The sequence below is a fragment of the Mustela putorius genome, unplaced genomic scaffold (assembly GCF_011764305.1).
Source record: "Mustela putorius furo isolate JIRA1106 unplaced genomic scaffold, ASM1176430v1.1 tig00000129_pilon_pilon_pilon, whole genome shotgun sequence".
NCBI classification, from domain to species: Eukaryota; Metazoa; Chordata; class Mammalia; order Carnivora; family Mustelidae; genus Mustela; species Mustela putorius.
In genome coordinates this window covers 39,918,790-39,939,840 of record NW_025421290.1, presented here as the reverse complement: position 1 = coordinate 39,939,840, position 21,051 = coordinate 39,918,790, and the positions used below count along the sequence as shown (strand labels likewise).

At 43.6% G+C, this 21,051-nt stretch overlaps 1 protein-coding gene across 5 annotated transcripts in view; it reads left to right on the top strand.

Annotated features, from left to right (window-relative positions):
• PSEN1 (presenilin 1) overlaps positions 1-14,972 on the top strand; it is a 72,989-nt gene extending 58,017 nt beyond the window's left edge. For all 5 annotated transcript variants that reach the window (XM_004754831.3, XM_004754827.3, XM_004754830.3 and 2 more), the window contains 3 exons: positions 2,786-2,959; positions 11,993-12,111; positions 13,717-14,972. In XM_004754831.3, coding sequence (XP_004754888.1) covers positions 2,786-2,959; positions 11,993-12,111; positions 13,717-13,872 — 449 coding nt within the window. In that variant the 3' untranslated portion in view covers positions 13,873-14,972. The remainder of the gene's footprint in view (positions 1-2,785; positions 2,960-11,992; positions 12,112-13,716) is intronic.
• The last annotated feature ends 6,079 nt before the right edge of the window (positions 14,973-21,051 follow it).

The following is a 21,051-nucleotide window of genomic DNA, read 5'->3' as shown; positions in this document are numbered from 1 at the left end:
AACATGTAAAAATGAGAGCCTCTTACCTGATATGGGCAGGGTAACTTAAATATGATTTGACTTAAGATGCGATCATGTTTATCCCAAGAAGATAAAATATTCCCGGTGGACATGACGTTCTGGAGGAGGGTAGATGATGCCGGAGGATCAGGCTGGGAGATGGAAAGGCCTCTGTGGATACAGAGATGTCCGGGCAGGTGTAAGTTAGGAGTTGTTAGGAAGAATTGGAATAGTGGCACACTAAAAATAGTCAAGAAGAAAAGTAACTTTATAAGAAAAACAAGCTGGGAAATAGGCAGAGCAGTGGCGAGAGAAGAAAAAAGGGCCTTAATGGGAAAAGAAAAGTAAAGGTTTAAAACCCATGAGATCTGCTGAGTTAGAATTTGAGTAACAGCAAGAGCGCATTTTCAACTGGGAATCTTGCAGCAGAACCAATAGGAGACCTGATGGAGAAGAAGGAAATATATTGGAAATGATTGCTACAAGTCTGGCTATTGTGTTGATCTGTGTTAAGCGGGAAGACAATTAAAATATGAGTTGTCTATGAGTATATATGTGAGTGTAAGTGAAAAACATTTTATTTTTTAGACAAAAATTTTTTTAAAGATTTTTATTTAGGGACGCCTGGGTGGCTCAGTTGGTTGGACGACTGCCTTCGGCTCAGGTCAATGATCCTGGAGTCCGGGGATCAAGTCCCAAATCGGGCTCCCAGCTCCACGGGGAGTCTGCTTCTCTCTCTGACCTTCTCCTCACTCATGATCTCTCTCACTGTCTCTCTCTCAAATAAATAAATAAATAATCTTTTAAAAAAAAAAGATTTTTATTTATTCATTTGAGACAGAGAGAGAACATGTGCAGGAGGAGAGGGAGAACCTGACTCCCTGCTGAGCAGGGAGCCCAACATGGGGCTTGATCCCTCAACCCTGGAGATCATGACCTGAGCCAAAGGCAGATGCTTAACCATCTGAGCCACCCAGGTGCCCCATGACAAATATTGATTGGGTGCCTAACTCTGTGCCTCATATTTTAACTAGGCACTGAGAATGCAGCACTGAACAAGATATCCTGTCCCTTCAGAGCTCATGACCTATTTGGACAGACACAAATGTTCAACAAATAATTTTATAAACAATTCATACAGTTGTGATACGCACTACAAAGGAGAAGTATGGTTGCTATGAAAGTTTATGGTAGAGGAATTTCATTTACTCTGGAAAGTCAGGAAGGCTTCCCTGAGGAAGTGATAATAGGTGACAACCAACTGACAAGTAGAAGAACTTTCCAGAAGAGGAAACAATGGGGAAGAGCCTTGAAGTTAGAAGGAGCTAGGTGAACTTACAGAGTTCCTCAGTGGGAGTGCTGTGGTATTTTGGGTGGGCAGTTCTTCATTGTGTGGGGCTTCGCTCTTTGCAGGTTATTAGCTTTTCTGGCCTCTCACTCTAAATGTTAATTTTGGTTTCGCAGTATTACGGTAGGCAGAAAGCCCTCCATCCTAGATATTTCCAAACACCCCCTGGAAGGGGAGGTGCTACTTACTGGCTAAAAATGACTGTGTTAGGAGAACTAGAAGTTAGATTGGAACAGAAAAACACAGGGCTCCGAAAGGGGTGGCTTGAAAGGTAGGAGTGAGGAGGGATGGGGCAGAGCAGGGACTGCTGTTTTTATTTATAAATCTTATGCTTATATGATTTTGTAAACTCCAAACCATGGATGATTCAGGATTTGTGAGGACTTGGTTAAGAAAAAGAATGTAAGTTATGAATACAGAGTTGCTGTGGCCTCTCTGAAGTATTCCATGTAAGTGAGAGGCCTGAGGCTTGCGGTCTTCATGGTAGATCCACCTCTATGAACATGTTTTACTTTATTAAATAATAATAATAAAGGAGGAAAAAAAGTTTATCAACTTCACTTCTGTATTTTAATTATCTTTGATGTATGGGTGTTTCTCAGGACTTTGATGTTCTGCTTAGAATTTTGAGTCTGATAGTCATTATGACACAATGGCTGGTCCATAAAAAAATTCTCCCCCCTCTCCTGCCCCACCTCCCCCATAATGGTCTGCTTTTTTCTTAGTCACTAAAGCCATGGTTGGGCTTTCAGCTGCCAAGATCAGAAAACCCAAGTCATTTGCTTTAAACAAAGAAGAGTTAGGTTCTCCCGTGTGACCAGCAGTCCTGAGGTGTAGGCCTTTGTAGGGCTGGTCGGTTTTATGATCCAGTGATGTCATCGAGGGCCCAGGGTCCTTCCATCTTCCTGCTCTGCCATTCTTAGATACAGGTTTGGTCCTCAGCCCACTGCTTCTCATGATCAGAAGATGACAACTGTTGTTCCAGACATCATATCCAGATGAGACATCATCCAGGCTTAGAAAGGGGCGGTTTTGTTTCTTCCTTGATTCTCTCAAAGAGTGAGAAAAATATCCCCCAAATTCAGAGCAGTCTTTGCCTCCCCACACATTGGCTAGTACCACACCTACCTTTAGAGATTTTATTGGAAAGAGGAATGAGATTACCATGCTTGGCTTGGCTTGGCTTCATCATGATTTACCCCCAGAGTCATGTGCATGAGAGGCAGAAACCCAATCAGGACTCTGCCCTCAGGAAACAAGGGAAATGGTTATTGGTCAAGCAACTTCCAGGCACTTTTACAGCTTATGATTTGTGGTTTAAGAGCCAACTAAGCTAGTTACATGACAGGTGGGTAGTTATTGTTCCCATGTAGTTTTATTAAAGATATTGAGAAATTTTTCTAAAATGTTAGCTGTAATTTCCACTTTCTCTTGAAGGCACTGAAAGTGAGTCCCAAGACCCTGTGACAGAGAGCGACGATGGTGGCTTCAGTGAAGAGTGGGAAGCCCAGAGGGACAGTCGCCTAGGGCCTCATCATTCTACAACTGAGACACGAGCTGCTGTGCAGGAACTTTCCAGCAACATCCTCACCAGTGAGGACCCAGAAGAAAGTACGTGCATTTCTCTGTGTTGAATAGTCGTGGGTTCTTTTACGTGCTACGTTACCAAACTCCTCAAAAATAAAATGAATAGAGAGTGTTATGGTCTACTTCTGAATAACAGATTGAAGCTTTTAGTGCGACATGCTCATAATTACTGCTTTTCTTATAGTTCAGTTTGTCAATGGGCCAAATTCTGCTCCTTAGATTTTTGGAAATGGCCGTTTATAGCCTGAACATTAGGCATTTGTTTTATAAGGTAGATTTTTTTCAGAATTATTATTGCAGTAAGGCTTCATGACTGCAATATTTGTGTACAAAAATTTCATTAGTACATTTCCTTTTCCTGTGCAGAGACTGTGGACTTGAGTGTTTCAGCCTTTTACATATTCCCTTTGCTAGCAAGCACTGTATTTTATGAATTTTAAAGAAAAGGGATTTAGGTTATGGGGAGAAATGCAAACATTTGTTCAATGTCTAAGATATGTTGGCACTTGGATTTCCTTTAGCACTTGGGGCTTCTTGGGAACATGATCAAGAGCCCCTTTGGTTCGGGCTCAGTCATCTCTTCAGTTAGTCTTAAAGATGTGATTTTTTTTTTTTTTTTAAGATTTTGTTCATTTATTTGAGAGACAGAGTTCACAGGTAGGCAGAGAGGCAGGCAAAGAGAGAGGAAGCAGGCTCCCTGCTGAGCAGAGACACCCCCCCACCCCCCACTGATGCGGGGCTTGATCCTGGGACCTTGAGATCATGACCTGAGCCAAAGGCAGGCTTTAACCCACTGAGCCACCCAGGTGCCCCAAGATGTGATTTATTAACAGATTAATACAGTTTCCAACTAAATTATTCTTGGTGGGTTTTTTTTTTCTTCTTACAAAAGTGAAGCTCTGGATTAAAACATTATAGTAAAAATATTAAGTAATTTTAGAGAAAGAAACACCTAGATTTCTTAGCTTCTTTATTTACTGATCATTGATTATTATGATCTGGACATTATCCTTCAGCTTAAGCAGAACACTTCTTACAGCTCAGCCTTACTCTTTTAACTTGGTCAAAACCTGGGCGTATCCTTGACTTTGGTGCTTGGCTGAATTTTCCAGATGTTAGAGCCAGCTACACCCTGTGACTTTCATACTCCAGGGAGACTAGACACGGTTGCCTTGGCTTACAGCCAGGCTTGATCTTGTCTTTGCTGGTGTATTCTCTGCCTGCAAAGTTACTGCTGTAGTCAGGTTGCCTCTTCTCTTCCTCTCATTTCTCAAGGGTGCCTGCAGCCAAAGGAAGGAAAGAATATATAGCTGTTGACCATAGCAGCAGCCTGACTGTTTCATGATTGTCCTTGCTACTTGAGTGCTCACTCCTGATCATTTCCTCGTGTGCTCTTTGTCTTTTATGTCTGTGTGTGTGTGTGTGTGTGTGTGTGTGTTTTGTTTTTTTTTTTTAAAGATTTTATTTATTCATTTGACAGACAGAGATCACAAGTAGGCAGAGAGGCAGGCAGGGAGGTGGAGGGGAAGCAGGCTCCCCGCTAAGCAGAGAGCCCGATGCGGGACTTGATCCCAGGACCCTGGAATCATGACCTGAGCCGAAGGCAGAGGCTTCAACCCATTGAGCCACCCAGGTGCCCCGGAAGAAGAGATTTTAGTAGTAGTAAATGTATTATTTCCTGAAATAACACCTTTCAGGAACTCTCTTTTTTAAGATTTTATTTATTTATTTAGAAAAAGTAAGAGAGCATGAGTGAGTGAGCAGCAGAGGGCACGAGAGGGAATCTTCAGGCAGACTTCGTGCTGAATGTAGAGCTCAAAGAGCTGCTGCATTCCAGCACCCAGCGTTCATGACCTGAGCCAAAACCAAGTTGGACACTTAACTGACTGAGCCACCCAGGTGCAGCATCGGGCAGTATTTAGTATTTTGTTTTGTTTTATTTTTCGTAAGATTTACTCATTTATTTTAGAGAGCGCTTGAGAGAGGGAGGAGGAACAGAGGGAAAGGGAGAGAAAGAGGGTGAGAGAGAATCTCAGACAGACTCCCTGCGGCACACAGAGCCTCACGTGGGGCTCGATCTTACAACCCTAAGACTGTGACCTGAGCTGAAACTATGAGTCAGATGCTTCACCGACTAAGCCACCTAGGGGCCCCTCAAAGCCCCACTTTTTTTAAGATTTTAAGTAATCTCTACACCCAGCGTGGGACTCGAGAACTCACAGTCCAGAGATCAAGAGTCGCACGCTCCACCAGCTGGGTCAGGTACCCTTCAGGCAGTTTTTAAGATGTTTACATTTATTTAAAAGTTAATAGGAAGTATTTTTTATGTTACATTTAAGCTAGGCAAATATTACACAGCTAGAGGTTGTTTAGAGAAATCTTACAATTAAAGTAAATAGTCATCATCATTTATTGTCTTTACTATGTCTTATGTTTGGTAGACCAACAGATGCTCCTTTTAATATTCAAGGAACACCGTATTACTTGAAATTATTTTTCAGAGTTAATAAAAACAAAACAACACAATAGAAGGCCTAGACTACTATTAGCAAATAGCAGTAAAATACTAGCAACCAGTCCTAGCATTAACACTTGCTGGTAGAATACTGCTCATTCATTTTGACTAACTTAAGCAGTTTCCTTTGCTGTGGTTTTAGTTATTTGGTTATGGCACATTTTGATTGAATAAATCAAAAGGACCTATTTAAAGAAAAATTCCTGAGCAATATGCTATTTCTTAGATTTTTATTCTGCTTCAATTTCTTGGGCTTGTAGGTGAATAAAACTTGACATTTTAGTAAATGCCTAAAGAAAAAAACTGATGGTTACTTGTTTCCTTACTCTAATTTTGCTAATAGATAATGTATATCTTTCTCTCCATTAAAATGAATTCTGTGAAGTATAACTATAGTATTTGCCATAACATTGCTGTTAAATGGAAGCCTATTTTTTTAATTTATTTTCATTATGTTCCGTAAATGTAAGCCTAATTTTAAATTTTTAAATATTTATTTAAGTAATCTCTACGTCCAGTGTGGAACTTGAACTCTTGACCCCAAGATCAAGAGTTGGGCACTTTTCCAACTGAGCCAGCGAGGCACCCCTAAACATAAGCCTTTGAATGAAAAAGTGGGGCTGTGATTTTATTTTTACCTTTTTTTTTAAGATTTTATTTATTTATTTATTTATTTATTTATTTATATGTCAGAAAGAGAGAGAGAACACACAAGCAGGCAGAGAGGCAAGCAGAGGCGGAAAGAGAAGCAGTCTCCTTTGCCAAGCAAGGAGCCCGATGCGAGACTCGATCCCAGGACCCTGGGATCCTGACCCGAGCCGAAGGCAGCAGCCTAACCCACTGAGCCACCCAGGCATCCCGAGGCTGTGATTTTATTTTATTTTATTTTATTTTTTTTAATATTTTATTTATTTATTTGACAGACAGAGATCACAAGCAGGCAGACAGGCAGGCAGAGAGAGGGAGAGGAAGAAGCAGGCTCCCTGCAGAGCAGAGAGCCCGATGTGGGACTCGATCCCAGGACCCTGAGATCACGACCTGAGCCGAAGGCAGCGGCCTAACCCACTGAGCCACTCAGGCGCCCTCGAGGCTGTGATTTTAAAAGCTTTGATTTAATACATTATTTTCATGTACCTTTTTTTTTTTTTTTTTAAGATTTTACCCATTTATTTGACAGAGAGAGTACATAAGCAGGGGGAGCAGCAGAGGAAGAGAGAGAAGCAGGCTTCCTGCCTTGCAGAAAGCCTCATGTGGGGCTCTATCCCAGGACCCCGAGATCATGACCTGAGCTGAAGGCAGACGCTCAACTGACTGAGCCACCCAGGCGCTCCATTTTTGTTTACTTTTTGATAACTTTAGTATATTCACCGAATTGTTCAGCCGTCTCCACAATTAATACCGGATCTATCTCATTACCCCAAAAAGAACCCACACTCCTTAGCTGTCCAGCTCTCTAGTCCCTCCCACCCCCCCATTTAAAACACATAATGCAGTGATTTTTATTATATTCAGAGTTGTGCAGCCGCCCCACAAGTGAATTTTAGAACATTTTCATCACCTCAGAAAGAAACCCTGAACTCCTTAGCCCCCATGTCCCACCAACACCAACAAATATACTTTTTTTTTTAAACATTTATTTATTTATTTGACAGAGAAGGAACCCAAGCAGGAGGAGGGGGAGAGGAGGAAGGGAGGCAGGCTTCCCGCCGATCAGGGGACCCAGATGCGGGGCTCAGTCCCAGGCCCCTGGGATCATGACCTGAGCTGAAGGCAGAGGCTTAACGACTGAGCCACCCAGGCGCCCCTACAAATGTACTCTCTTAATAGAGTTGCCTATCCTGGACATTTCATATAGATGGAATCCTACAATATATGGTCCTTTGTACTGGTCTCTTTCCCTTAGGGTAATGTTTTCAAAGTTCATCTCTGTTGTAGTATGTGTCAGTACTTCCATTTCTTTTTATAGCCAAGTTATATTACATTTCACATATATCTCACATTTATTATGCATTCATCAATTAACAGACATCGAGGCTGTTTTCATTTTGGGCTGTTATGCCTAATGTTGCTGTCCATATTCATGTACAGGCTTTTGTGTGGACATGTTTTTATTTCTCTTGGGTGTATACCCAGGAGTGGAATTGCTAGGTCATATGGTAATTCTGTTTAACCTTTTGAGGAACTGCCAGACTGTTTTCCGAAGCAGCCATCCTGCTTTACATTCCCACCAGCAGTGTGTGAATGCTCCAATTTTTCCACATCCTCACCAACACTTATCTGTCTTTTATAAACAACTTTTTTTTTTTTAAGATTTTATTTATTTATTTGACAGACAGAGATCACAAGCAGGCAGAGAAAAAGGAAGGGAAGCAGGCTCCCTGCTGAGCAGAGAGCCCGACGTGGAGCTCGACTCCAGGACCCTGGGTTCATCACCCAAGCAGAAGGCAGAGGCTTTAACCCACTGAGCCATCCAGGCGCCCCTTCTGTATTATTTTTTAACTCTTGATAACAGCTCTATGAAATGGCCTGTTTGTAATCCCCATCTTAGGGCTGAGGGATTTGAGGATTAGAGAAATTGAATCAACTTGCTCCGGATCATTCAAGTACTTCAGTAGTAGAGCTGGCCTGTTCTGTACACATGAAACTGGAGAGTGTATTCATCAGTCTGGGAATGTTAGCAAGTTACAGGGTGGTTCACAGCTTCAGATTTCATGGGTCACATGTTTATCTTTTCCACTAAGGAGGCGCTCACCCTGGCTCCCACAACTCAAGAAGAACACTGATTTCTCAGTAATATCTTAATAACCAGCACTCTGCTTCTTTCTCCCCCACATGTGGAATGGACCATACCTCTCCGGGCCCTCCACCTATCTCCTGGGAGTGCTTCTCTAACCTTCTAAGACCAGGCTCAAACTTCAGTTGGGAATAGTTACTTAACAGAAAGGTAAAAGGCAGTTGTAAAGCTTTATGGATTAGTAGTGGGCCCCAAAGTTAAAACATATCTTTTGAATCCATTGTTTAGCCTTTCCTTATTACTTTGAAAAGAATTTGAAGGGAAAAAATGTTTGATAACAGAAAACCTAAGGCCTTTGCATTTCTTGCAAGTTTTAGGATCAGCTTGTCAGTGTCTGTAAGTCGATGGAAATATAAGGAATTTTGAATATCCAAGACCATTTTGAAAGAGAAGGGACGCCTGGGTGGCCCAGTCAGTTAAGCGGCTGCCTTTGACTCAGGTCATGATCCCAGGGGATCGAGCCCTACACGGGGCTCCCCGCTCAGCAGAGAGCTTCTCCCACTTCCTCTGCCTACTGCTCTGCCTAGTTGTGCTCTCTTTCTTAGCTCTCTCAAATAAATAAAAATTTATTTTATTGGTGGACTTAACACTATTTGACATCAAAACTTACTCTAAGGGGATAGTAATCAATTCAGGCACAAGGGCAGGCATATGAATCAGTGGAACAGAATTACAAAACCCTTACATTTATGGTCAGTAGCTTTTACAAAGGTGCTGAAATAATTCAACAGGAAAAGAATATAATCTTTTCCACAAATTGTGCGGGGACAATTAGCTGTCCTCATGCAAAAGAATGAATGGAAACCCCTGCCTCACCCTCTCCATCCATCAGGCACACAATCGAAAATGAACTCAAAATGGATCATAAACTGAAATGTAAGTGGTAAAACTAAAACTTCTAGAGGAAAACAGAAGAAAAACATTATGACTTTGGGCTGGGCAGAGTTCTTCAATACAACACTAGTACATGGAAGAAAAAATTGGTAGACTGGACTTCACCAAAATTAAAAACTTTTGCACTTCAAAAGATGCTATTAAGAGAAGAGTTGTTTAAAAAGGGGGGGGGGGGTGCGCCTAGGTGGCTCAGTGGGTTAAAGCCTCTGCCTTCAGCTCAGGTCATGATCCCAGCGTCCTGGGATTGAGCCCTGCATCGGGCTCTCTGCTCAGCGAGGAGTCTGCTTCCCCTCTCCTCTGCCTGCCTCTCTGCCTACTTGTGATCTCTGTCAAATAAATAAATAAAATCTTTTAAAAAAATTTTTAAATAAATAAGAAGAAGAGATGTTTGTACACCCAACTTCTTCACATTATCCACAGTGGCAATGAGGTAGAAACAGCCCAAGTGTCCGCTAATGGATGAATGTATAAATAAAATGTGTGTACATACATGGAATGTTGTTCAGCCATGACAAGGAAGGACATTCTTTGTTTTGTTTTTGAGAGAGAGAGCAGTGGCAGGCAGCGGAGGGAGACGCAGATGGCCTACAGAGCAGGGAGTCTACCGTGGGGCTCAGTCCCAGAACCCCGATGATCATGACCTGAGCCTAAGGCAGACACTGACCTGACTGAGCCACCCAGGTGCCCCAAGGAAGGAAATTCTAACAGATGCTATAACAACTTGACATTATACTAAGTGAAATAAGCCAGTCACAAAAACAAATACTGTATGATTCCATGAGGTACTAAGAGCAGCCAAACTCAGAAACAGAAAACAGAATGATGGTTGCCAGAGGCTGGAGGGAGAGGAGGAGGCATTTGTGTTTAATGGGTGTAGAGCATTCGTTTTGCAAGATGCAGGGAGTTCTGTGAATGGAGCACACTAGTGTGAGTTTATTTAATGCCGTTGAATTGTGTATTTTACCACAATTAAAAAACTTGTTTTAGAAAAGATACTATTAGGAAAGAGAAGACACAAACTAAGAAAATATTTACAAGTCATATTTCAAGTCCTGTTGAAGAACTTGTGTTGAGGATCTACAAAAAATGCTCGGGGGCACCTGGGTGGCTCCATGGGTTAAGCGTCTGGCTTCGGCTCAGGTCGTGATCCCCGGGTCTTGGGATTGGCCCCTTGTTGGGCCCCCTGCTCAGCAGCGAGTCTGCTTCTCCCTCTTCCTTCCCTGTCCCTCAATCCCCACTCATGCTTTCTCTCTCTCTCTCTCACTCTCAAATAAATAAAATCTTAAAAAAAAAAAAGTTCAGATATGCCCAGCCCTGGACAGAGGAGCCCAGTCCAACCTTAACAGGGGCCACCAGATGAGAACTTTGATTAAATTTCTGCAATAAACATTTCTGGTTCACATTTAAATAAAATTTTTAAAAAAGATAACCCTAATAAAAAAATAGGGAAATGGTTTGGCTAAATATTTCACCAGCAGAGAAATATAAGAGCTAATAAGCCCATGAGAAGTTACTCAACATCATTAATCAGAATGCCTATAATCATGGGACCCTTGGGTGGCTCAGTTGGTTAAGTGTCTGCCTTTAGCTGAAGTCATGATCCTGGGGTACCCCACGTCAGGCTCCCCAGTGGGGAGCCTGCTTCTGCCTCTTCCCCTGCGTGTGCACTCTCCGCCCCCGCTCTCTCAAATAAATAACTAAAATCTTTAAAAAAAAAAAAAAAACCTATAATCAAACAGACTAGCAGAACCAAGCGCTGGTGAGGGATGTGAAGGAACTAGAATGCTCTCGAATTGCTGCTGGCCATGTAGACTGGTAGAGCCAGTATGGAAAACAATTTGGCAGGTTTTTATAAAACTCAAGATAAGCTTACCGTATAACCTAGCAATTCCACTTGTAGGAATCTACCCAATGGAAGTGAAAACTGTCCACACGGAGATGTGTACCCTTGGTCACAGCATAATGTTCATAGCACCATTATTCGTAATAACCCCAAACTGCAAACAAGCCAGATGTCTGTCAACTGGCAAAATACAGTATTTCCATACAATGGAAAACTATTCGTCAGTAAAAAGAAACAGTACAGACACATGTAATATCATGGATAAACCTCAAAAATACGTTCAAGAAGTGAGTCACAAAGACGACATGCTGTTATGAGTCCCATTTCCATGAGACGTCTGGAAGAGTCATATAGCGAGACTGTTCACTCAGGGGTTGAGTGAGGCCTGGGGCGGTGGAAATGTGGGTTGCGGTGGCGGTCGGACAGCTCTGTAAGTTTTTATAATGATTGAACTGTACAGTTACAGTGGGTTTATTTTATGAAATACATTATACCTATCTCATAGGGGTTCTCGTGAGGATTTATGAGAGCAAATGCTGTGTGTAAACGAACCATTCTGTAGAGGACAGTTATTGTTCTTTTTATATATAACAACAGCATCTACTGTTGAAGACCCCAGAGTTAGTTATCTAGAATCTGAAACTCATAATGGAGGAGCCAAAAAAGAAAAGCTAGCTAAAGCCGAATTTTATGTATCATCTACTGCTTTCTCATTCAGTACAGGATGGAATGCAGCAGTGACTTTGGGGGGGGGGAGGGGCAGTTAGATTTTTTTTTTTTTTTAAGATTTTATTTATTTGACCGTTCACAAGTAAGCAAAGAGGCAAGCAGAGAGGGGGGGGGGGAAGCAGGCTCCCTGCTGAGCAGAGAGCCCAACACGAGGCTGGATCCCAGGACCCTGAGATCATGACCTGAGCCAAAGGCAGACACTTAACCCTGAGCCACCCAGGGGCCCCTACATTTTTGAATTGATAGCAAAGAGTAACAAACTTCATAATTCTTCTTTTTTAGGGGGAGTAAAACTTGGATTAGGAGATTTCATTTTCTACAGTGTTCTGGTTGGTAAAGCTTCTGCAACAGCCAGTGGAGACTGGAACACAACCATAGCCTGTTTTGTAGCCATATTAATTGTAAGTACACATTAATAAAAACCTGTCTTAGCTCATCTCAAAACTCTGCTTATGTTGTCCCTTTAAGGTGGTTCATTTTCATCCCGGCTGGGCTGAGTGTGCCAGTCACCTGGAGAGCTTTTAAAAAAAAAAAGAAAAAGAAAAGAAACTTACTTGAATGTGTTGCCACCTGGCCATCCATTAAAATCACATGTGTGCTTTTAGAATGCTTCATCCCTCCCCTGAGAGGTTTTGTTTTTTTTTTTAAAGTTTTATTTATTTAAGTACTCTCCACCCAGTGTGGGGTTTGAACTCCCAACCCTTAGATCAAGAGGACCCCTGCCCTGAGATATTTAAAGTTATAATTGTGTGTCATTGTTGTTGTTTTTAAGTGCCCCGGAGCGTTCTGATAGGCACCTCTGGTTAGGAACTGCTACTTTAAGCCTGGCAGCGTAGACATGTAGAAGTTAGGCGTGCTAGTCAGTCTGAAAGGGGTACTTGGGTCCTTATTTAGGCCCTGAGTCTGTGGTGATTTTGCCTTCAGTGCTGCAACCTGCAGCAGACGGTGCTCCTTGGGCAGCAAGTTTGAGGCAAGAAGAGCTAACACAGTGCATGATGCCATGTAGGTCTTGCTTTGAGTGTCACAACATGAACCCTGCAGCTTTCAAAACCATCAAGTCATCAGACGTCTCTTACTGGTATTTTTGCTAATGGGATGTCTTCGGTATACATGAGTGAAGTTAGAGGAGAGCCTTGACTTCCACATTTATGATTTCGTCTGTGGTTTGTCACGATAACAAAACCAATTCAAATTTTTACGTGTTTTATTTTTCTTTGGAGGTTAGTTTTCTGCATGTGTGATCTTTTAAGAAGGAAGTGATTTATTCTGGATAAAGCCGAAATGATGCTCAGTTTTCAGACATTGTCTCAATAGCTAGGGTAAAAACATGGACCGTATATATGACTTGACTGCTCTGTGTTTACGGATCTTCCTCCACTTTCTGAAAGTTCGCTTAGCTATTTTTGCTAACCAAAAGAAATCGGAGAGGATTTTTGCATATACAAAAATAAAATGTTCCCGTACTGAAGGTCTTTCCTAAAAGTGAAGTGGCTTATGAGAAAATGGGGATACACTTCACTTTATGCCATTTTGGCTTACAAAAAGTTCATAGGAAAGCGCTACTTTCAGATAGCGAGAGAAGCCTGTGTATGCTTCATAAACCTTGACTGGTTTGTTCCGTGAGCACCTCTTGGCCCCCGTACAACACAGAGGATGCTTTTCACCTCTGGGATTTTAGCCAGCCACACTGAACTCGCAGTAGCCGATTCAATATTTTAGATAGAAATTTCAGTATTATTTAACTTAAAATAGTTTTACTTATTTTTGGATTCTATTTCTTACCTAGGATTAAGGGGTAAAATTTAACAGTGTGTGCCTCGTGAACTCTGTGCTGCGAAGGAAAATAAATGTTTCAAAATTTAGATTAAAAAATTGTCCTAAAATTTAACCTCAAAGGATAGTATTCAGTGAACTGAATTAAGACTAGGACTTGCGATTCGGTTGTTCTTGCATGATATACTTCCAAATTTTGTCTCAGTTTGTGTCTTTTCCCCTCCTCTCCACAGGGTTTGTGCCTTACATTATTACTCCTCGCCATTTTCAAGAAAGCGTTGCCAGCTCTTCCGATCTCTATCACTTTCGGGCTTGTTTTCTACTTCGCCACAGATTATCTGGTACAGCCCTTTATGGACCAATTAGCATTCCATCAATTTTATATTTAGCATATTTGCAGTTAGAATCCCATGGATTTTTCTCCTTTGACTATAATAAAATCTGGGGAGGAAAAGATGATTTTCCTGTGTCCACATCTAACAAAGGCAAGATTCCCAGCTGGACTCTTTGCAGCTTCCTTCCAAGTCTTCCTAACCACCTGTACCATTGGGCGCTGGAAGGAGGTGTCTCCAGAAAATGGTTCGAACATACATCATTGTGATGGACTGAGTCCCTCGGTGCAGAAACTACCAGGTTTGAGGGACAAGGCTGAGGAAAAGGGACGGACCACGAAGTTGCTGTGCTCCCCCCAGCAGGGTAACCCTTGGTCACAGGTAGATTTTACCAACACTGCAGACTCTCAGGACTACCATTACCAAGAAATTAAACGGCATGGTGTAAACCAAACAGGACTCTTCATCTTAAACTACATGTTGAAGATCAACCTAACGAACCTGTCTTGAATTCTGAACCTTTGCGGGAGGTCCTGTAAGGAGAGCGGGCACCAGCAGCAAAACGAAAAGGTTTTTGAAACGGGACTCCAACTTCCACTTTCAGACCTTTTTGCTGCAGACTTACCATTTTTAAATAAGACTTTTTTTTTTCACCTTGAGTCAAGTCAGGTGTGTAGGTTGATTTTGAAAAGTCTCATTTTCAAGCACTGAAACTCAGTACCATCAACGGTTACCATTTCTTCCCAGGGACAGTCTGAACTAATACGAGGTTGCTTTTTCCTAAAAGTCTTAACCTCAGGTTCCAAATTCAGTCATTTCTGGAAAGAATGGAATTATATCCAAACGGTTACCTATCAGCCTTAGTTGTGTTCTGGACTTTTCCACCAAACTCTTTGTTTTTAGACATACTTACCGGTTCTCGTGCCCCCCCTGGATGCTTCCATTCTTCCTGTCTCTCCCTGACTCCCCCATAAGCATTGTCTTAGACACACAGCAAATGAGACAGCTCTGGTACTCTAGGATTTTACTCTGTGTGATGCAAAGAATGTGTTACGAATCAGTGCTGTCAGCCTCGCGGCCATAATTTCTTCAGTAGCAAATACAATGTGTGCCCAAAGACAGTGAAATTAAAGAAGAGTAAAATGGCTGGTGAAGCACTTTCTGTCCTGGTTTTTCTTTTTTAACTACAATCCATGGTCTCTGACCGTGCGTTGGAATTTGGACCAACAGCCAAAGGCTGGCGGTCTATAGAGTCAGTCGTATCAGTACAAAGTAAGAGTTCGGAGAAGGCCGTGGCTCTACTCGGCGAGCCGCGCGTGGGAGGACGGAGGGTCAGGAGGAGAAGCAGCTGCTGCGAACAGAAACAAGGGGCCTCTCAGCCGGTGGGACAAAGTGAGCTAACGGCCCGCGGGCAGATGCTAAGGAGAACCAAGTTATTCCTCGAGAACCTCACAATGGGTGTCCGGCGCTTTCCCTTCTGCCTTACGTTTCCTTGCAGTAAACCTTTGATCGGGGCTGTGGGGCAGAGGCCCGGCGCGGCGCCGCTGGGGACGGAAGCAGAGCACCGGCCTGCGGGCACACGGCTCCTCTAAGTGAAGCTCTGCGGGCACAGCCGTTTGCCACCGACAGCCCGTAGCCGTGGCATCAGACCCGAAGCATTTGTGAGAAGCTTAGTGTGTCCTTGCGGCGGAACTGAAAGACCAGCTTTTCTTCCTGTTCCTGCTTTCTCTCCAGCCTGTCATGTGGTCTGGTGGGTGGTTCTCCTTGCAGTTTAGAATGTCTGTTTTCTGTCCCGGAATATCACAAACTAACTTGAGCAGTAGTGTGCGGATCATAACCGCGTAGGTAAAAACTGGCTCACGGTAGGCAGTTGAGAACTGCAGGCACGACCGAAAACAAGCGCACAGGAAGGGCGGGGCGTAAAGTTGTAGGTTCTCTCGTCTCTTTGCTTAGCCCCTCCTTTCCAAGAGTCTTTTTCCTCAGATATGTAGCAGTGTGGGTTTTCTCTTCTGGAAGGACACCTGAATGTGTTTGTGATTTGTGGGATTTCTGAGGGACCCCTCCTCTGGAGTGGTTGATTTGTGCAAAGGTCCCAGAAATACCGTATCTTTCATGAAAGGTTCCTCCTGGAAGAGGGTATGTGCTGTGAGAGTGACTCAGTCCATCCTTGCTATCACTGTTCTGTGTAGAAAGATTGCAATAAAACTCACTTTCTCCAAGACGGAACCACATCTCAGCACAGGGAGGTCACCCCTTCTTTCCTGAAACCCCCCTCCCCCATCTCAGATGCAGAACTTTGCCTCGGAACTTTCTTCTTAGGGTCAGTTCAGCTGTTTCTGAAATATCAAAATGCTGGTCTCCCCCCGTGAAAAGTAGATTGTCACCAGGGAACACTGAAACAAGTCCATGGCAGATGTGCCCTCACACAGGGCAGGGGTGGCTGTGGGCCGGGCCCAGGCGCCCGCTTAAGGAAGAGGAGGAAGAAGAGTGGCCACTGATGTCTGGGCCTGACTGGCTCACAGAACACAGTGTTTATACATGGAACATTGCTACAAACGGGCCTGTGGGCATACCTACCATATTTGGAAGATCTGTGGACCTTTTTTCAAAGAGGAAGAGCTTGCTTTTCCTGTTTTGATTCTCACTAGGTTAGCATGTGGTGCTAGGATCACAGCTCTCACTGTAAATGATTAAATTTCTTGATGAGAACAAAGCTTTCTAAGCAACCTGGAAGAAAACCGTAAGTGAATGATTTACTGATTTCACTGCAGAAGCAACAACTAGAGAGGTCGTCTTCTCACTTGTAAACTCCTGGATCCCCAGTTTTTTTAAAGTCCCTTGATCTTAAAAATCTCTCCTTCCATAACCGATGTCCATGCAGTAAGTTTAGTGCTTGTCCTTTACTTGGGCTCAAAATGTATATGGTAGTCTTGGTCATCATTTGTAGAACGTGAGACGAGAGTTAAGCTCCCACATAAGATCTTTCAGGGTCCGGGTCTCAAGGAAGTCTCTGGTCCTGACCCCCAGGGTCTGGCCTTGCATAATCGCCCATTCATGATCTAGCCCTGGAAGAAAAAGAGCCCAGAAACCACTCTGAAGAGATTGATTCGGCGTCTTCCATGTTCCTGGCGTGGTGCTGGAATCCGAAGACATGAAGATGAGTAAGACCCATCCTGAGAACGCAGCTAGAGTTTCCTGTTGGCTGACAGATGCCTTCTTTAAGTTCTCTGCAATATCGGGTACTTGTCAGGAACCCCTTTTCGTGGTTACCCTTTGGTGTTATTTTTTTTTTTTTTTTTTTTTTTTTTAAGATTTTATTTATTTATTTGACAGAGAGAAATCACAAGTAGATGGAGAGGCAGGCAGAGAGAGAGAGAGGGAAGCAGGCTCCCCGCTGAGCAGAGAGCCCGATGCGGGACTCGATCCCAGGACTCCGAGATCATGACCTGAGCCGAAGGCAGCGGCTTAACCCACTGAGCCACCCAGGCGCCCACCCTTTGGTGTTATTAAGGTGACCTGATTCTCCCAGGAGCTACTCCTTTCAGTAAAATACTCTTCTCTCTCCTTGCTTTTGGATGGTCTGTAACCGTCTCACCTGCCATTCTAGAACCTCACTTCTAGAGTAACCACAAAGCTGACTCAGGGCGGAGGTTGGGGGGTGGGGCAGCTTGCAAACCGGACAATGGTTCTTGCCCTGGGATGAAACCATATCATCGTCATGAGTTTCGGCCCTGAAGAGATCCTTGTGATCGTCTTGGCTTCTCTTTAAATCCCCCAAACACGGGAGATTAAAAACCGTGGTTTCAGCTCTTCACGGCCCCTGGTGAAGTTGCTGGGCGGAAGTTCCTGACCAGGCTGTCGTCACGCTCACCCCCGAATCACCCGGACGGCGTCCTCCAACAGTCAGTCTCTCCTCTGGTAGGAAAAGCCTCAGATGCGCGTATTAAAAAATCAGCCAAGTGCTGAAATGAACCCTTTTCCCTGACTGTTTGCGGGGGCCTTGGACAGCTGCGACGTTGCCCTAAGGAAGTAGTAGCGGGATCCACCCTGGGCCCTGGAGCTGGTGTAGCACTGCAGCCGGGGTGTGTAGCAGGAGCGATTTCCCAGGGAGCAATTTTCCTTTGAAACTAAATAATTATTATAAAAGGGCAGCTTCAAAATCAACCGTAGCGCATAGTAGAGTACAGGACTGTCTGTTTACGGGCGACCAGAGGTGCGGGCTGCAGGGTTCAGCGGGATCGTTGTCCATGCTCGGCGTCTGGCTTTGGCTTCTACAGACATTGCTTTGTACAGGATTCAAACAGACTGTGATCCATCTTTTTTAAATACCTTTCAGATTCTTGGTAAGATATAATTTTATAGATGATTGCAGATTTTCCTGTATTTGTCAAATTAATAAAGACTGCATGAATCCAGCTGTGCTGATTTTCTTCCATGAAAGCATTAGAATGTATTACTGGGAGAACTGTCGAGCCGTCATCAGGAAGCAGTTAAGAAACACAAATGCATTGTTTCTGTTGTTCACTCATAGTGGAGGGGTGTGGATCATAGTAGGGCACAGAATTGAAAGTCCCAAAACACCTATTCTTAATAGTTTCTGAAATTTTTTTCCTAGAAAATATCTAACTCAAATTGATGTAAAAGCTGTCAGGAACTTATGGGACGTGTATGCTGTAGTAAAATGTAGATATTTTATGTGCTGGAGGATTATCTTTTCAAAATTATTACAGGGGTGACTGGCTGGCTCTGTTGGTAGAGCATACAATTCTTGATCTCAGGGTTGTGAGTTCAAGTGCCCATGTCAAGTGTGGAGCATACTGTATTATTTTTTTGTAAGATTTTATTTATTTAATTGACAGAGACACAGTGAGAGAGGGAACACAAGCAGGGGGAGAGAGAGAGGGAGAAGCAGGCTTCACACTGGGCGGGGAGCCAGATATGGGGCTTGATCCCAGGACCCTGGGATTTTGACCTGAGCTGAAGGCAGACACTTAACAGCTGAACCACCCAGGCGCCCCTGGAGCCTACTTTAAAAAAAAAAAAAAGTTCACCTGGGTTGCTCAGTTGGTTAAGCGTGTGCCTTCCACTCAGGTCATGATCCAAGGGTCCTGGGTCATGATCCAAGGGTCCTGGGATCAAGCCCTGCATCAGGCTCCTTAGTAGGGAGCCTGCTTCTCCCTCTGCCTGTTACTTTCCCTGCTTGTGTTCTCTTTGTCTCTGTCAAATAAATAAAATCCTTAGAGGAAAAAAAAATTAATGTAGGTCACATTGGTAGAAAAAAGCAACATTACTTTTATTGCCAGTCCTGTCACTTTGCTAAAACTCTGCAAAACCTTTTGTTTCTAAACAGTGAATAACATAAAATATTGGGAATTATTGACCAGAAATAAGATGTGGGCAGCACACCTGGGTGGCTCAGTCGGTTAAGTGTGCGCCTTTGGCTCAGGTCATGGTCTCAGGGTCCTCCGGTCAAGCCCTGTGTCGAGCTCACTTGTCAGTGGAGAGACTGCTTCTCCCTCTGCCTCTGCCCTTCCTTCCCCCTGCCCCCTGCTGTCTCTCAAGTAAAGAAATAAAATGTTTATCTTTTTTATTTTTTTTAAGATTTTATTTATTTGGCAGCACAAGCAGGGGGAGCGGCAGGCAGAGAGAGTGAGTGAGAAGCAGGCTCCCCGCTGGGCAAGGAGCCTGATGTAGGACTTGATCCCAGGACCCTGAGAACATGACCTGAGCTGAAGGCAGAGGCTTAACCCACTGAACAACCCAGGCGCCCCAAATAAAATCTTAAAAAAAAAAAAAAGTCATGGCAGGAAAACCAGAGTTGGCTCTTGTCTTCAGAAGGAGCATATTAAGGGACAGGTGCATTCCTGGCTACAGTGGCTAAGAGCATCAACAAGCAGGGAAGGTGTTCATTTCATCCTTTGGGAATCACAGACACCATTTTGCTTTTACGAATCTTGCAGGCAGGGCCACTAGAGTCGGCCACAGAAATACCATGATTTGTTCTCATTAGCTGGGAGAGGTTTCTGATTTTTTTTTTTTTAAGATTTTATTTATTTATCAGAGGGGGGGGGAGCGAGCACAGGCAGACAGAGTGGCAGGCAGAGGCAGAGGGAGAAGCAGGCTCCCCGCTGAGCAAGGAGCCCGATGTGGGACTCCATCCCAGGACGCTGGGATCATGACCCGAGCCAAAGGCAGCTGCTCAACCAACTGAGCCACCCAGGCGTCCCAAGGTTTCTGATTTTTAGGGGCTTTGACAATGACGTTTCTTCATGAGAATGAAGAATGTCCTCAGGCAGAGTTGAGAAGCAAGCATAATGAGGGTGGATTTCCTAGCATCACTAGGTAAGTACCACAGTTTTCTGTGGCCCAGCCATTCTCTCTGGGGACTCTTCTGTGTGCTCTGTATGTGTGTGGTGGGGAGAATCCTTGCCCACCAATAGCTTAGGATCTGGTTAAAAGAGAAATGATAGCATACATGAGTTCAAGCAAGTACAGTGCTGACTCATTACATCATTTGAATGGAAGTGCAGAGCAGCAGAGGGACCCACAGAACACAGGGTTAAGATCAGATTGTTTTCCAGAAACAACGTTGGAACCAAGTTTGAGAAAAAGGGGAGATTCTGAATTGGCATGAAGATGAAGGACCTTCACCAAAAAAATCAGGAAGGAAGTCGTATGTGAGATAAACCCAAGGATAATTGGTTTTTGAATTAGATGATGTATCCAGAGGAAAGCCCTATTAGCTAACAAAATCTGTTTCTGTATTTACTGAGAATATACCTTCTTCATCAGATGACTTATAGAAACCATGGAGGATGTGTTCCAGTCTGCCACAGGGGTCTTTCAGCCCTTGGTCTTACTCTTGACCAAGATGGATTGTCTTACAGGGGCTGGCCCTTCTGTACCCCATATGCCATGCCCTGTAAAGGGGAAAAATGGAAGAGCCTCAAGCCAAGTTTGCTGGAGTCCTTTTTTTTTTTTTAAGATTTTACTTTTAAGTAATCTCTACAGCCAACATGGGGCTCAAACTCACAACCCTGAGACCAAGAGTTGCGCGTTCTACCAGCTGAGCCAGCCAAGGGCCCCAGTGGAGTCCTAATTCTTTGGACAAGGGTTGACATACACTTGCTGCTGCTGTTTGTCCTTCTTTTCCCCTAAAATTGTTTTAATTATGTGGTAACCAAAGGCCAACTCCTCATGCAAAAGAGGAAAGGATTTTGTTACCCCTCTACCAAG